At 42.4% G+C, this 18,288-nt stretch overlaps 1 protein-coding gene across 1 annotated transcript in view; it reads left to right on the top strand.

Annotated features, from left to right (window-relative positions):
* Nucleotides 1–2,396: 2,396 nt before the first annotated feature.
* The window catches only part of GOT1 (glutamic-oxaloacetic transaminase 1), a 33,284-nt gene continuing 17,392 nt past the window's right edge, over nucleotides 2,397–18,288 (top strand). The window contains 2 exon segments of the mRNA NM_001135449.2: nucleotides 2,397–2,607; nucleotides 12,228–12,409. Coding sequence (NP_001128921.2) covers nucleotides 2,490–2,607; nucleotides 12,228–12,409 — 300 coding nt within the window. The 5' untranslated portion in view covers nucleotides 2,397–2,489.

The following is an 18,288-nucleotide window of genomic DNA, read 5'->3' as shown; positions in this document are numbered from 1 at the left end:
AAAGTTTGTTGTCATTTGACTTTCAGTGTTGAACTTGTAATGCTTAAAATGTTATTAGTGAAACACTGTGGGCAGTTACCTTTAAAACCAGAGGCAATGTTTCGGAAAAGAAATAGATAACACAAAAAGTTGACAGATGTTACACAAAGTTCTTTGGCTTGTGTTTATTACTCTGAATGAAAATTCATTTTAAGATTTATAGTATTATCCAGTGGAGAGGAGCTGTGATATTGTTTTCTTCTGAAACACCAAGAGAATTGACTCTTCTACTATTTGTTGAAGGCTTAGTAAGTGCAAGAAACCTAGGGAGACTTACAGGTCCCTAGCCAAAAGAAGCTACATGGCCAACAAGCATATAAAATACTCAACATCACTAATCACTAGAGAAATCCAAATCAAAACTACAATGAGATATCATCTCACACCAGTCAGAATGGCTATTAATAAAAGTCAAGAAATAACAGATGCTGGTTTCTGGTAAGGTTGTGGAGAAAAGGGAATGCTTATACAATGCTGGTGGGAACGTCAATTAGTTCAGTAACTGCGGAAAGCAGTGTGGCGATTTCTCAAAGAGCTTAAAACAGAATTACCATTCCACCCAACAATCCCAGTATTGGGTCTAGACCCAAAAGAATATAAACCATTCTACCATAAAGATACATGTACATGTATGTTCACTGCAGCACTATTCACAATCGTAAAGACATGGCATCATCCTAAATGCCCATCACCAGTAGACTGAAGAAAATACGGTACATATACACCATGGACTACTATGCAGCCATAAAAAAGAAAGAGATCATGTCCTTTGTAGCAACATGGATGGAGCTGGAGGCCTTTATCCTAAGTGAACTAAGGCGGAAAAGAAAACCAAATACTGCATGTTCTGACTTGTAAGTGAGAGCTAAACATTGAGAACACATGGACACAAAGAAAAGAACAACAGACACTGGGACCTACTTGAGGCTAGAGGGTGGGAGGAGGGAGAGGATCAGAAAAAATACCTGTGAAGTACTATGCTTACTATCTGGGTGACAAAATAATTTGTACACCAAACCCACATGACAAGCAATGTACCTATAAAACAAACCTGTGCATGTGTCCCGAACCTAAAATAAAAGTTAACAAAAAAAAAAAAAAAAAAAAAAAAAAAGCAGTTTACCATCTACGAAGGGTGGCACATATGCAATGTTAACAATAGCTGACATTTAGAGAGTCCTTCTTATAAGCAACTAACCACTTCGTATATGTATTAACTCACCAACTCCCCACACCAACTCTGAGGAAAATACTATTATTTCCACAGAGCAGGAACTTCCACAGAGAGGTTAAAATAACTTGACTAAACCTGCCCAAATTCGTAAGCGGCAGCCAGAATCTAAACCTAGATAGTCCGGTCCCGGGGACAGGTTCTTAACCACAAAGGCATTTTCTAAAATTGTTAAAGTACAGAAGCACAGGAAAGAGACATTTTGGCCAGAATAAGGGTTAAGGGAAGGCTTCATGGATGAAGTGGCATTCGCTCTAGGTCTTGAAGGTCAACAGATGGAGAGGGCTCCTGGGGAGGAAGGACTCTAACGGGGAAGGAACAGCCTGACGAAGAGGAACTTTGGGTACCAGCCAGCTGACGACAGCAAGATCTGGTCCGGTGCGCGCGGGAGGAAGCTGGGAAGAGACGCCGAGCCCAGATCCCGAGGTCCTTGAGGACCAGGCCCTCTCTGCAAGGAATCGGGGAGGAAAATCTCAAACTATTAATAGAAGAGCGGCAAAAAGGAATTCGTTGGCACCCCTCCCTGTTGGAAGGACCTTCCCTGCCAGAGACCAAGACTGGCAGCACAGGTATACTTCCCTCAGGGGGAAACAGCCGACAAAGGTGGTCAAGGTCGCCCGCGCGGGCTCTGGAGCTGCACGTTCTGGCCGAACACTCGCGTCCCGAGCACAGACGCTGGGTATTTGGCTGCCAGCCCGGGCGCGCCAGGCCGGGCCTGGCAGCGCCAACACCTGCTCGGCGGGAACAGGAAGACCTGTGTTCGGGAACTCCCTCCGGCCACCTCCCCGTAGCCTCCTGGCCCTCGAAGGTCGAAAGGTGGCCTCTCAGCGACACCCGCCGCTCGCTCGGCTCCTCCCCTCAGCCGGGAGACCCAAGGAATAACAGCCTCTGCGATAGGAGCACGCTCTACCAATCAACCGTAGTCTCCGCCCACGCCTCAGCCGGAGTAAATTGCATTGGTTGCATCATTCTCGGCCGCCGATCAGATTGTTTTCTTGGATTGGCTGATAGCGTTCCTTCTCCCCTGTCTCCTTGTCGTCAGAAGCTGACGATTGGTTAATCGCGTTGCCAAGCTCTGGACGCGGCTCGACCATTGGAGGCCGCGGGCCCGCCCCCGCCGGCTAGGTGAAGGTGAGAGTCTCCTCCAGTCGCAACGTGCAGACCTGACGGGCCAGCTCCGGGCGAGGGGTGAAACCTCTTGATTTCCTACTCTCTCGATATGGCACCTCCGTCAGTCTTTGCCGAGGTTCCGCAGGCCCAGCCTGTCCTGGTCTTCAAGCTCACTGCCGACTTCAGGGAGGATCCGGACCCCCGCAAGGTCAACCTGGGAGTGGGAGGTAAGGATGTAGTGCTCTGGAGTGTGAGCAGCTCGGGGAGTGGAGCGGACCCAACCCAGGTCGTGGAGACTGTGGGAGAAGCCGAGGCCCAGTGTGGCGCTGCCTGGAGAGGGCGGCGCCAGAGAGGAGGCTGGATCCACGAAGGCTTCCTAAAACCTGCCCATTTTACAGATGCGGGTGTGGAGTCCCTGGAAAGGGGCGATGTGTCCGAGGCCGCACAAACCAGGTGTAGCAGCCAGGACACAAACTCAGTCTTTTTGATTCCCCATTCTGCCTTCTTTATACTACATCCTCCTAAGAAATGAGGCTGCCGGAGCTTGTAGAGAGAGGGAGAAAAATAGGAAGCCTGATAGGCTTAAGGTTCTAGTTGCTAGGAAATGGGTAAAGGAGAACTTTTAACGCTAGAAAGCTCTGTTGTGGGTCGGTAAATATTTGAGTGACCACCGAGTATCAATCAGCCACCTTATTAAGCTTTGTGGGGGGAGACTGAGGCTTGATTTTGCCCTTAAGGATTTAAAAATCTGCTGGTGTTACACAGTGCTTTGAGACAGGTTAATGCTGCCCCCGGGGGGTCTGGGGAGATGGTTCTGGCCGTCACAGATGTGGTAGAAATGGGTAGAGATGGTGGAAAGGAGTGGAGAGAAGTATGGTTGGTAGACGCTTACTTTCCACACATCCTATCTTCATTTCTTGATTCAAGTGATTCTCATCTGTACCTTGGACAACTCAGATCGTGGGCCTCAGTTTCCCCATCTGAAAAGAAGATTTATATTGGAGTGCCTCTCAAATTTTTTACCCCTAACCCTCTCTGGTGAATTTGTTATTCTTCTCACTATCATTTGGATGTTTGAAGCCCCACAGACACTTTCTCCATTTGGGTTTTGCCACGTGCAAAGACCAGCCAGAGAGATGAAAATGGGTGGGATAAAGTCTTATGCTAGGGAATAGACTTAGAATAAAAGGACTAGACATTGTGGAAAGAGAAGGTGGAATCATTTTGTAGCAGAGTGTGACATGAAGGACGCTCAGAATCAGGTTTCTCATAGATAACGTTTTGTCTGTGCATAGCGTTTGTTAAAAAAAAAAAAAAAAGTCGGCTGGGCGCGGTGGCTCAGGCCTGTAATCCCAGCACTTTGGGAGGCCGAGACGGGCGGATCACGAGGTCAGGAGATGAGACCATCCTGACTAACACGGTGAAATCCCATCTCCACTAAAAATACAAAAAATTAGCCGGGCGTGGTGTTGGGCGCCTGTAGTCCCAGGTACTCGGGAGGCTGAGGCAGGAGAATTGCTTAAACCCGGGAGACGGAGGTTGCAGTGAGCCGAGATCGTGCCATTGTACTCCAGCCTGGGCGACGGAGCGAGACTCTGTCTCAAAAAAAAAAAAAAAAAAAGTCTTCACTAAGGAGTATGGGGAGGGGTAAGGAAAAATCCATCGAAAAGTGATGGTTTGTTGAAGCTGGTAATTTGTTGAAGCTGGGTGATGGGTACATGGGCATACGTTGTATTATTCTCTCAGCTTTTGTATAGGTTTGAAATTTTTCTTCATAAAGCTTTTAAAATAAGGCAGTACTGCATAGTTTGGCCCATTGAGGGAAAATGATGTTTTTAGCAGGCAACAGAGTGGGAGAAATATTGAAAGACTGCCTCAAATTGAATTTGAATGGACACCATTTGGTCTCTTAATTTAAATCCAGTCCAAAACCTCCAAGCGTTTCTTTGCAGCCAGATATATACAAAGAATTAGTATTACTGTCAATCTAAATACATCTTTTTAAAACGTCAGATTTTGCCTGCCATGGTGGCTCACGCCTGTAATCCCAGCACTTTGGGAGGTCAAGGCAGGTGGATCACCTGAGGTCAGGAGTTCGAGACCAGCCTGGCTAACATGGTGAAACCCCATCTTTACTAAAAATACAAAAATTAGCCAGACGTGGTGGTGCACACTGGTAGTCACAGCTACTCGGGAGGCTGAAGCAGGAGAATCGCTTGAACCTGGGAGGTGGCGGTTGCAGTGAGCCAAGATCACGCCATTGTACTCCAGCCTGGGTGACAGAGTGAGACTCCATCTCAAGAAAGAAAAAAAAAACAGCAAAAAACCACATCAGATTTATTTTATTAATGCAGTTTATCTTTGAACTATCTTACAGGGTTTCTGTGAGGATTAAGTACATTTAAAGTGTTTATAGCTGTATCTGGCACATAAGTAGGATTTATGTAAGTGTTAGGTATTACTGTTGTTGTTTTGGCATTTCTTTGAGTGATTCTCATAAAAGATATTGAATAAAAATTTTCAGTTCAAGAACTGCAAAATGAACTAATTTATGACATTGGTTCACAAATAAACTGCTCATGCAGAGAAAAAGCACCCCAACAGCACAGGCCAGAAGCGATGGACTCAGGATTGGAGTCATTGACTCAGACGGCCACCTCAGCTGTGATGGTGCCTTTGTCATGTTTTCCAGGAACTCCAACTCCTTACCATGAGCAAATTATTTATGAATGTAATCTCATTTAATGCTCACAACTCTGGAGGGTGGTTTATTACTATTACTGTTTAGAGGCAAGGAAGCTGAAGACTGGAGAGGTGAAGCAATTTGCCCCAGGTCATTTGACCACTGGGTGGTAGAGCTGGGAATCCAGGCCAGGTCTCTCAGGCCTCAGAGTCTCTGCCCACACCTCTATTTCAGGTACCTCCAGGTGGTAGCCAGTACACTGTAGTGGGAAGAGCCAGGAGACCTAGGTACAGGCCCAGCACTGTGGTCCAGCCATGTGACTTGGAAGGGTTATTTAACATCCCTGGGGCTCATCTGTTAAATGAGGAGCCAAGACTGAATGACCTCTCTCCCAAATTCTACTCTTAAGAGTCTACTGGGCCAGGCACGGTGGCTCACGCCTGTAATCCCAGCACTTTGGGAGGCCAAGGCAGGCGGATCATGAGGTCAGGAGATTGAGACCATCCTGGCTAACACGGTGAAACCCCGTCTCTACTAAAAATACAAAAAAATTAGCCGGGTGTAGTGGCAGGCGCCTGTAGTCCCAGCTACTCGGGAGGCTGAGGCAGGAGAATGGCGTGAACCTGGGAGGTGGAGCTTGCAGTGAGCCGAGATCGCACCACTGCACTCCAGCCTGGGCAACAGAGCGAGACTCTGTCTCAAAACAAATAAAAAAATAAAAAAAAAAGATTCTACTGTACTAAAGGTCTACTCCACAATTCACTAGCACATTCTATGACTGTAACGTAGGATAATAATTTTACTGGCCTCATCAGTTGTCTGAGGATTAAATGAATAATTATGTGTGAAATGTGATATGTAAATGAAAAGTGTTATATATAAATGTTATTTTTTATCATCACTGTGGCCCGTCTTTTTGTGGATAGCAGGTGTTTGGATAAGGATCTAATTAGAGTTGAATAAAAGGTCTCCTTCCAGCCGTTATATGTCCTAGTCTTATTTATACACATCCCCAAGTATACCCCTTGTGAAGAAGATGTAATTAATCATTGACCTTAGGGAAGATACTTTTTTTCCCCCAAGTTAAGATAAAACCTAATGGAGGTTATCTAGTTAATGTTCCAGTGATTTTGGACACATTTAGAATAAACTGCAACTGTAATCTCAGACAGTTCCTACTTGCAACTAGTTTCCTCAGTTTTTCTTCTTGCTGTGATGATTTAAATAATTTCCTTATAGGTAAACAGAGGAGAGTATCACGTTTTCCACTGCTAAGCACAGTGCTTTCTAAGTTGATCATTTTAGTGCTTCTCAAAGCTTCAGACTGAAGTAGTTTTAAGGACATGGAAATGGATCCAACCTGGTGCAACCTGTAGCAAGAAGTTTCTTCAAAGACTCCAGTCCATTTTTTCATGTGAGCCTAGCTTTCTTTTGGCCCAGATAAACTCTGCTAGCTTTAATATTTCTTATTTTCAACATGGTTTCCTAGCATCTTCAAATAAAATATTTGGAAAGATATGCTTTATCAGATGTTTCTGAGTACCCCGGCCTTCTCCCCAGTATCCTAATTAGGCTCTTGAGTGGGGATAGGTGAGGGAAGTGGCGATCTTAGGAGGAAGATGAGGGTGATGGTTTGACCATTTAAATCTGTGTTCTTTCTTCCTTTCCTTCTGCAAAGCAAGACTGCTGGGCCCACCTGTAGACTGTGTGACTCCCCTAAAAGGGTTTATGTCCAGGAAGAAGAGCAGTGGGGCATGGAGCTGGGGAGCATGCTGATAAAAAGGCCCCTGACATGGTCCCAGGGACCTGCTTGCTTCAGGCTTTCTCTAGACATCTCTTGCTTTTAAAAAAGCACGTGGATCCATGAACTTAATAGTATGACAGCCTAGCTCTTGTTATCTCTGTGATCCTAGGCAAATGATTTGACTTTTCTGGCTGCAGCAGCCAGATCCTTAAAATAGACATCACAATATCTATTTTGTGGGTTGCTATACGAATTAAATGAGAGTAAAGAAATGTATTTAGTGCAGTACCTTGTATGTACAAAGTATTTAGTAAATCCGTGTTATTTCTCTGCCCTCAGGTTCCGTCAATGTCTTTCTCCATGCCCCAGACCTCATCTCTGAATGTCAGGCCTACAGTGGACACATCCTACAACTCCCTCAAATCCAGCATGTTCAAAGCACAGCTTATCGTTTCCACCTTCCCCTTGATCTTTTCTTTTATCTTCCCCTTGTGTTCTAGATCTTGGTCGACCCCACCACCACCACCCACTCATTATCCAGACTTGAGGGAGACCTTGGGGTCAACAGCAGCCCTTTCCCCAATCCCCTGTCTTTTTATTTGGTCAATAGGTTCTGTCTTTTCTACCTCGAATCTATTTCCAGTAGCACCGCTTTTCTTCATCCCTGCTGCCATTGTGTGAATTCAAGGCCTCATTATTTCGCTTCTGGAATATTGCAGTAGCTTTCTACTGCTTCTACTACTAGTAACTCACCCTTCTTAGCTACTGTCTCTGTCCTTCTCTCCGGTTTATTTTCTGTGGTGTCACTCAAATGATCCCGTTAAAATGTGCAGCTGCTCATGTCATTCTCTTGCTTAAATGTTTGCAGTGGTTACCCATTGAAACTGAAGTTCCCTAAAAGAGACTCCAGGATTCTTTTAGCCACTCCCCACTAATCCTTAATGGATTCCACGTCAGAGTCATGAAAATGCAGATCCTCAAAGACCTCATGCTCCCCAGGCCTCTGAGGTCTTGCACAGGTGTGCCCTCTGGCATGCCCTTCTTCCCTTGTTTACCTTTTAAACTCTTATTCATCTTTCATTCTTCATTATCTGTAAAATCTTCTCTGATTCCTCAAATTAGAATTAAAGGCTCTATCTATGCTCTGTGTTTCTTGGAGGGCAGATGGGATCTTATTTTATCAATCTCTGTAGCTTCTACTAGCCAGTGCCTGGCTCATGGTGAGACTTAGTAGGTATTTGTTATGTGAGCGAGTGAATGAAAGTGTGAATGAGAAACTCAAGGGTCCAACAAATAGGAATAAAAATTCTTGGGGAGAGCAGGAATAGTGGTTGTTGTTAATGCCTGACCTCACTGCTCCAGTCACCCAAGAGGAATCTGGTTCTGCTTCACTAGGGCAGTTAGGAGAGGCATTGGGAACAAATCTAGAACTCAACCTGGGAAAAACTGGGCAATGGAGAAGGAAGGGGAGTTGTAAATTGGCCAATTTTTTTTTAGTCACAGTACAGACACAATGCCTCTCCAACCATCCCCAACCCAAGTAGTAGTATTGGAATTTTAGAGTTTCACAGAGTATTCGGTAGTGGTAAGAACAGCAGTATTCCAGTCTTTTCTTTCTCTTTCATATTTTATTTATTCATAGCACATTATTTATGAATGACATTATCATAAATATAAACACATAGCCTAATAATGTTGTAGAATAGATATAACACCCAGACACAGAACTGAAACATAACAGAACTGGTTTTTCTATAAACAGCCCAAATTTTTTTGCATCTACATAGTATCCTTTGTAGGTAGTTCAAATATGCTTTTTTTGTTCCAAGATTCTAGAAACCCCTTTTAGACTGGCTATCAAGGCGTGTAGGACCCACACAAGAGATCATTTTTTAAAATAATTGTTCTCCGTGAGTTTTACCCAGCTTATTCACCCACTCTTTTCAATGGAGATGATGCAAATGCTATTCCCGAAAAATAATTGGCTTTCAAAGGACTAAGATTTGGCACTATTGAGGATATTCAAAATAATGAGATGTTGCCTCTAAAAACAATTTCAAGAGAAGTTTCAAGAATATTTTGAACAATGGTAGCATTGTGATCATAGATAGGTTGATGTGCTTTAGGGACAACTCTTACTTGGAAGTAGTTATTTTGGTACATCTTTAGAGAAACCAGACCAAATCCCAGCTGGCGAAGGAAGCTTTTTGAAGTTGTTGAGAAGTTTGGTGGACTAAGGGGTATACTATGAATGGTATGAGAGTATTGTGAATTGGGCCAGGCATGGTGGCTCACTCCTGTAATCCCAGCACTTTGGAAGTCCAAGGCGGGAGGTTTGCTTGAGCCCAGGAGTTTGAGACCAGCCTGGGCAACAAAGTAAGGCCCTGTTTCTATGAAAAATAAAAAATAAAAAAATTAGCTGATCCTGGTGGTGAATGACTTTGGTCTCAGCTACATGGGAAGCTGAGGCAAGAGAATTGCTTGAGCCCAGGGGGTTGAAGCTGCAGTGAGCTGTGTTCGTGCCACTGCACTCTCACCTAGGCAACAGAGTGAGACCCTGCCTCAAAAAAAGAAAAAAATATTGTGAGTTAGATTCACCAGAGCCGGAGGGTAGACTATGAGTGGTGTGAGAGTATTGTTTGATTCACCTACCCAGAGGCATTTGGTCAGTGGCTCTGTCAGTCTGTAGCCCTGTCCACATTTCTATTACTAGCTTGAAATGTTTTTCAGATTTGCAGATGACACATTCCTGGAGGGTAGAGTTAGCTGTTAGAAGACATTCAAAATGATCTTATAAAGTCTTTTTGCTGTATATCCTGTGACCTAATAAATTAACATTTAGATATTTTTCCTAAGAAAACACTCACGAATATGCATAAATATATGAACATTTATCACAATGTTTATAATAGCAAATAATTTAAAGCAACACAGTTAATAAATTATATATAAAAACAAATATTATTTATCCACTAAAATGATGTTGTAAATGGCTCATATGTATGAAAAATACCCAATTGCATTCATAATAAGATAAATGCAAATTAAAACTATTTGACATATTATATTGGCAAAAATTCACTCAGTGCGTAAGGCTGTGTGGAAGCAAACACTCTTAAACAGTGCTGGTGGGAATGTAAATTGATATAATTCCTGTATCATTTTGGACAATTTGGAAGTATTTGTCAAAACTACAAAAACACATACTTCTTAGCCCACTCTTTTGTTTTCCGCCCGGCGTCTTACAGATATATTTGCATACGTGTGAGATGACGTATGTACAGGGTCGTTCACTGAAGTATTGTTTTAATAGCCAAAGATTGTAAACAACTCAAATGTCCAACAAGAGACTGGCAAAGTAAAATATGGTACATTCATCAGCTAAGCAGCTGTAAAAAAGAACAAGACACTCTCTATGCGCAAATGTAAAATGATTTTCAAGTGGAAAAAGCAAGGAACACAAAACAGTGTATAGTATGCCGTATGCTACCTTTTGTTTAAAAGGGCATATGTAAGAAGCTGTGTTTGCTTGTGTAGGCATAGGGAAATGCAGGAAGGATATGTAAGAAACTAATAGTTGTTATTTATGGAGGGAGGGATTTGAGAGCTAGGTAGATAGAGGATAAGAATGGGATGGAGACATGCAAACATGTCACCTATTAGAAGAATAGTTAATGAGGAGGAAAAATTCATAATATATATTTAAATGGAAAAAGGCATGTTGAAAATTCTACATACAGTATGATCCATATTTTATAAAAGAATATGCCCATCAAAAATAAAGCTTAGAAGGTTGTACACCAAAATTTTCATACTCCTTGTCTCTGAGTACTGGGATTATATGTTATGTTAGTTCTCACATTGCTATAAAGAACTACCTGAGACTGGGTAATTGGTTTAATGGACTCATGGTTCCACAGGCTGTATAAGAAACACGGTTGGGAGGCCTCAGGAAACTTACAATCATGGAGGAGGAGTGAAGGGCAAGCAAGCACCTTCACATGGCAGAGCAGGAGAGAGAGCAAAGTGGGAGGTGCTACACACTTTTAAACAACCAGATGTAGTGAGAACTCACTCACTGTCACAAGAACAGCAAGGCAGAAATCCGCCCCCATGGTCCATCAACACTGGGGATTACAATTCAACATGAGATTTGGGTGGGGACACACAGCCAAACTATATCGTTCTACTCCTGACCCCTATCAAATCTCATTTCCTTCTCACATTTCAAAACACCATCACACGTTAATTATAATGTTTATTTTTTACCTTCTGGGCTTTTCCCAATTTTCTACAATCAACAAGTGTTGTTCAGTAAACAGTAACAACAGCTCTAAAATGTAATTTTTTTTTTTTAAGTCAGGGATTAATGTTGGGCAGAAATCAAGAAAATAAAAATCAGTATCACTCTAAAATTTTGTTTCCATTTCAAAATCACTTGCGTAAGTGTAGGATTATTGAGGACCTAAACATTCAAACAGAGAGGCAAATGACCCCTGCCAGGAATCCTACTTGGAGAGATTATTGGCGTGGGTGCAAAACTAAAGTAACTGCCCTGTAAAGCTCTAATCCTAACATAATCATAGAATAGTGTAGGGAAAAAAATTGGTGCTGGATAACTCAGAGTGACTTAAAAATACTTTCAGAGGAAGAGGAAATGCTTAGAGGTTTACTGTAGAGCAAGATTAAATATTGTGAAATAGATCAATTTAGATCAATGAAGGGGTGAGGCAGATGAAGTGGGATGAAGTCAGAAGGGTAAATACTGGCTGAGGTCAAAATACAGAGAGAAGATAAAGATGTGTTTAAGTGGGTCTTGGGTGATTGTGTCACCTGTCATTGAAATCGTCAGGGCATTTGCTTATCATTCGTCTTATTTCTGCTCTTCTAGGACAAGAGGAGTGGTGGGCCTTCTTCCACTCCTTCTCCACGTTTGTGTTAAAGGTGCCAGGTTCATGTGGAAGTAGCACCTAGGCTTTTTCTGGAAGTCTCTTGGGGAGATGCAGAAGGAAGAAGACTGCTGGGCCAATGGCCTAGAGACCTCAGTGCACTAGCGATATTGACATGACATTTGCAAGATGCTTTTTACTTTGCAGAGTGCTTTTCTATGTACTTTCTCATGTGACCAGGCTCTGTGATGTCCCAGTTTTATTTCAGCATTCTACTTTTTGGAGGTCACATAGTTAAGAGCTGTAAGTTCCACAAGGATGGGGACCACATCTGCCCTTATGTTTGCCCAGCACCTAGCCCAATACTTGGCTCAAATTAGGTACTCAGTAAGTGAACAAACTTTTCTCCAATTTCCTTCACTGTTCTGTTTTGACCAGAAGGTGGTGGGATTCTCCTAATTCACAGTTACAAACTCTTAACTTGGACACAGCCTGAACCTCCTCTATGTATAACTCTTTTCCATTCTCCAGCGTATCGCACGGATGACTGCCATCCCTGGGTTTTGCCAGTAGTGAAGAAAGTGGAGCAGAAGATTGCTAATGACAATAGCCTAAATCATGAGTATCTGCCAATCCTGGGCCTGGCGGAGTTCCGGAGCTGTGCTTCTCGTCTTGCTCTTGGGGATGACAGCCCAGCTCTCAAGGAGAAGCGGGTAAGTTTTGGGTAAGGATGTATTTTCTTTTTAGAAACTGAAAGTAAAAAGATGTTGAGAATACAGTTTGTTTAAAATATTAGGTGTTATGTCTATTGAACTGCCAATGAATAAGGGTTTCAGTAGCGCGAGTTCAGGAACCTGATAGTGCAAATAATGTGGCCATGTACAAAGCACGGCTTTTTCACTTGTTCAGTTTTGCCCAGTAGATCATCAGATTTTAGCTACTGCATTTGAAGCAGTCAGTGGAGATGCCAAGTAGAAAGAATTTAATGGAATGATAAAGACACCAGGGTTCTAGATCCAACTCTGCCACTACTTTTGATCATAGGCAAGTCATTTAGCCCTCTGGCCTCACATACACGTTAGAAAAAGACCACGTAGTGCGAGTCTATGATCCCATGAGGAGCACTTGCGTAGGGAATTGTTTAAGGGGCCTCTGAGTCCCCTGAAATTATGTGCAGAATTTTGTGTGTACTTATTTCTCAGGAGAAGGTGCATAGCTTTTATCAGATTTTCAAAAGGTGTCTGTGGCCCTCCAAGGGTTCAGGAGCTACTAGTAGATGCTGTCTAAAGTCCCTGCCAGTTCTAATATTCTTTAATACTTCTACTGTTGATCTCAGCATCTATCATTTAAGTGGTTCCTGGTATATATTCTATGTGTAACTGGAGATACATGGAGGAAGAACACATTTGGAAGTAGACACAGCGAGATAGGCTGTGTGTTCCAGGAAGTGGAACAGATTCTCAGTGTTGTAGGAATTCAGAGGGGAGGGAGACCTATGAGTGCTGGAGATGGCACTTGAGCTGAACCTTAGAGAATGTGTGAGCGAGGCTGGGACAGTGGTTCTCAGCTCCAGCTGGATGTTAGTATTACCTGGGGAGTTTTTAAAAACATACTATGGCTGGGCCCCGTGGACCCCATGCCAGGCCAGGTAAATCAGAATCTTGGAGGCACCACCCTTCTCCCCTCTCTTTCACTCCCTTTTCTTCTCCCCCATGGGCATATTTTTTAAATACTCCCAGGTGTTTCCAAAGTATAGCCAGTTTTGAGAACCACAAAATATGGAAGAGGGGCAAGAGGAAAGATATTCATCTTGAATGGTAGGAGTCCAGGGACAGAGGCAAGAGCTAAGCAGGTCTAGCTTGTAAAGAGACCTACCTGATGAGAGCTGGGAACATGTTGGATAGGTTAGGCAGGCTGATTCTGGCAGCCAGGGCAGAAGAAGCCAACTGAAGGTTGGAGTAGAGGAGTTACCCAATAAAAGTGTTGTTTGAAGAAGATAAGTCTGATTGGGTGGGTGGGAAAAAGAAGAGCTCAGATTTTTGCACTAGTCCAGTTGGGAATTGTGCAGTTTAAACCAGTGGCCATTATTGTTCCCCTGGGTCAGTGTTGTGATGTAGCCTGTAGTTCATGCATTGAGAAAACCGCATCTTGGAGTCATCTGATTTATTCCCCACATGCTGTGTACAGTAGGTTTTTCTTTTGTATATCATGTTACCCAGATGCCCTGATAAGCAGAACGGCAGAGGACAATAAAGGTTGCACACCCATACATTTGTACATGTACCAGGAAGCAGGGAAGGCCCTGGTGAAGGTCTTGGGACTCAGGTCCATGATTAGGCAAGTAATGAACTTGATTAAGGTTTTGTATGGATTGGAATGAGAGATTATGATTTGCCTCAATGAACTGAAGTCATATGGTTAGAATAGTTAAGAGTATAGAGATTATTAATCATATTGGGAAGTTGTTCTGAAAATCCAGTGTTTCTGCAGAGGTAGAGGACAATCCTAATGAAGTTTGAAAGTGGGGAACTGACCGGGCGTGGTGGTGCACGCCTGTAATCCCAGCACTTTGGGAGGCCAAGGTGGGCAGATTACTTGAGCTCAGGAGTTCAAGACCAGCCTGAGCAACATGGCAAGAACCCGTCTCTACAAAGAAATACAAAAATTAGCCGGGCATGGTGACATGCACCTGTAGTTCCAGGTACTTGGGAGACAGGTGGGAGGATTGCTTGACCCCAAGAAGTGGAGGCTGCAGTGAGCCATGATTACACCACTGCATTCCAGCCTGGGCAACAGAATGGGACCCTGTCTCAAAAAAGAAGAAAAAAAAAAGAAAGAAAAAGAAAGTGGGGAACATAGGCCACTGGGGCCTCTCTTCTGAAACTGAATAAATTAGTTGGAATTCTGTTGCTGACAAATGAAAACAGAGATTCCATGTTGGGGAGTTTCTTCCTCTAGGACTGCATTTCTTATATAGTTGTTAACTATGTTGGGCAGATGCTGTTCCTCTGCCCATTGATCTCCATTTGATGACTTAACACTGTAAGACTTAAGGCTATTATTTGTAGCCTTGACCCTGGGAACATAGCCCTCCCTCTTAGTCTAGTTTCTCCTGTTTTATATTTTTGATCATAAAACAATTTTAAAAGGCCATCTTCATGGCAGCAAATATTTGAAGATACTTTTTGGATACTCTCTTGGCATCTATTAATACATCACTCTGGGTACCAGTTGCTATTGAGCTCTGAGCCTTTCTTTTTTTTTATATATATATATATATATATATATATTTTTTTTTTTTTATTATACTTTAAGTTCTAAGGTACATGTGCACAACATGCAGGTTTGTTACATATGTATACATGTGCCATGTTGGTGTGCTGCACCCATTAACTCATCATTTACATTAGGTATATCTCCTAATGCTATCCTTCCCCCCTCCCCCCACCCCACAACAGGCCCTGTGTGTGATGTTCTCCTTCCTGTGTCCAAGTGTTCTCATTGTTCAGTTCCCACCTGTGAGTGAGAAGATGCAGTGTTTGGTTTCTTGTCCTTGCGATAGTTTCCTGAGAATGATGGTTTCCAGCTTCATCCATGTCCCTACAAAGGACATGAACTCATCCTTTTTTATGGCTGCATAGTATTCCATGGTGTATATGTGCCACATTTTCTTAATCCAGTCTATCATTGATGGACATTTGGGTTGGTTCCAAGTCTTTGCTATTGTGAAGAGTGCTGCAATAAACATATGTGTGCATGTGTCTTTATAGCAGCATGATTTATTATTTTATTTATTTATTTATTTATTTATTTATTATTATTATACTTTAGGTTTTAGGGTACATGTGTGCAATGTGCAGGTTAGTTACATATGTATACATGTGCCATGCTGGTGCGCTGCACCCACTGACTTGTCATCTAGCATTAGGTACATCTCCCAATGCTATCCCTCCCCCCTCCCCCCACCCCACAACAGTCCCGAGTGTGATGTTCCCCTTCCTGTGTCCATGTGTTCTCATTGCTCAATTCCCACCTATGAGTGAGAATATGTGGTTTTTGGTTTTTTGTTCTTGCAATAGTTTACTGAGAACGATGATTTCCAATTTCATCCATGTCCCTACAAAGGACATGAACTCATCATTTTTTATGGCTGCGTAGTATTCCATGGTGTATGTGTGCCACATTTTCTTAATCCAGTCTATCATTGTTGGACATTTGGGTTGGTTCCAAGTCTTTGCTATTGTGAATAATGCCGCAATAAACATACGTGTGCATGTGTCTTTATAACAGCATGATTTATAGTCCTTTGGGTATATACCCAGTAATGGGATGGCTGGGTCAAATGGAATTTCTAGTTCTAGATCCCTGAGGAATCGCCACACTGACTTCCACAATGGTTGAACTAGTTTACAGTCCCACCAACAGTGTAAAAGTGTTCCTATTTCTCCACATCCTCTGCAGCACCTGTTGTTTCCTGACTTTTTAATGATTGCCATTCTAACTGGTGTGAGATGGTATCTCATTGTGGTTTTGATTTGCATTTCTCTGATGGCCAGTGATGGTGAGCATTTTTTCATGTGTTTTTTGGCTGCATAAATGTCTTCTTTTGAGAAGTGTCTGTTCATGTCCTTCGCCCACTTTTTGATGGGGTTGTTTGTTTTTTTCTTGTAAATTTGTTTGAGTTCATTGTAGATTCTGTATATTAGCCCTTTGTCAGATGAGTAGGTTGCGAAAATTTTCTCCCATTTTGTAGGTTGCCTGTTCACTCTGATGGTAGTTTCTTTTGCTGTGCAGAAGCTCTTGAGTTTAATTAGATCCCATTTGTCAATTTTGGCTTTTGTTGCCATTGCTTTTGGTGTTTTAGACATGAAGTCGTTGCCCATGCCTATGTCCTGAATGGTAATGCCTAGGTTTTCTTCTAGGGTTTTTATGGTTTTAAGTCTAACCTTTAAGTCTTTAATCCATCTTGAATTGATTTTTGTATAAGGTGTAAGGAAGGGATCCAGTTTCAGCTTTCTACATATGGCTAGCCAGTTTTCCCAGCACCATTTATTAAATAGGGAATCCTTTCCCCATTGCTTGTTTTTCTCAGGTTTGTCAAAGATCAGATAATTGTAGATGTGTGGTATTATTTCTGAGGGCTCTATTCTGTTCCATTGGTCTTTTTCTCTGTTTTGGTACCAGTACCATGCTGTTTTGGTTACTGTAGCCTTGTAGTGTAGTTTGAAGTCAGGTAGTATGATGCCTCCAGCTTCGGATTGACTTGGCAAGGCAGGCTCTTTTTTGGTTCCATATGAACTTTAAAGTAGTTTTTCCCAATTCTGTGAAGAAAGTCATTGTAGCTTGATGGGGATGGCATTGAATCTATAAATTACCTTGCACAGTATGGCCATTTTCATGATATTGATTCTTCATATCCATGAGCATGGAATGTTCTTCCATTTGTTTGTATCCTCTTTTATTTCGTTGAGCAGTGGTTTGTAGTTCTCCTTGAAGAGGTCCTTCACATTCCTTGTAAGTTGGATTCCTAGGTATTCTGTTCTCTTTGAAGCAATTGTGAATGGGAGTTCACTCATGATTTGGCTCTCTGTTTGTCTGTTGTTGGTGTGTAAGAATGCTTGTGATTTTTGCAGATTGATTTTGTATCCTGAGACTTTGCTGAAGTTGCTTATCAGCTTAAGGAGATTTGTGGTGAGACGATGGGGTTTTCTAGATATACAATCATGTCATCTGCAAACAGGGACAATTTGACTTCCTCTTTTCCTAATTGAATACCCTTTATTTCTTTCTCCTGCCTGATTGCCCTGGCCAGAACTTTCAACACTATGTTGAATAGGAGTGGTGAGAGAGGGCATCCCTGTCTTGTGCCAGTTTTCAAAGGGAATGCTTCCAGTTTTTGCCCATTCAGTGTGATATTGGCTGTGGGTTTGTCATAAATAGCTCTTATTATTTTGAGATACGTCCCATCAATACCTAATTTATTGAGAGTTTTTAGCATGAAGGGCTGTTGAATTTTGTCAAAGGCCTTTTGTGCATCTATTGAGATAATCATGTGGTTTTTGTCTTTGGTTCTGTTTATATGCTGGATTACGTTTATTGATTTGCGTATGTTGAAACAGCCTTGCATCCCAGGGATGAAGCCCACTTGATCATGGTGGATAAGCTTTTTGATGTGCTGCTGGATTTGGTTTGCCAGCATTTTATTGAGGATTTTTGCATTGATGTTCATCAGGGATATTGGACTAAAATTCTCTTTTTTTGTTGTGTCTCTGCCAGGCTTTGGTATCAGGATGATGCTGGCCTCATAAAATGAGTTAGGGAGGATTTCCTTTTTTTCTATTGATTGGAATAGTTTCAGAAGGAATGGTACCAGCTCCTCCTTGTATCTCTGGTAGAATTCGGCTGTGAATCCTTCTGGTCCTGGACTTTTTTTGGTTGGTAAGCTATTAATTACTGCCTCAATTTCAGAGCCTGTTATTGGTCTATTCAGAGATTCAACTTCTTTCTGGTTTAGTCTTGGGAGGGTGTATGTGTCCAGGAATTTATCCATTTCTTCTAGATTTTCTAGTTTATTTCCGTAGATGTGTTTATA

The sequence above is a fragment of the Pongo abelii genome, chromosome 8 (assembly GCF_028885655.2).
Source record: "Pongo abelii isolate AG06213 chromosome 8, NHGRI_mPonAbe1-v2.0_pri, whole genome shotgun sequence".
Lineage (NCBI taxonomy): Eukaryota > Metazoa > Chordata > Mammalia > Primates > Hominidae > Pongo > Pongo abelii.
This window is presented reverse-complemented; position numbering and strand designations above follow the sequence as displayed.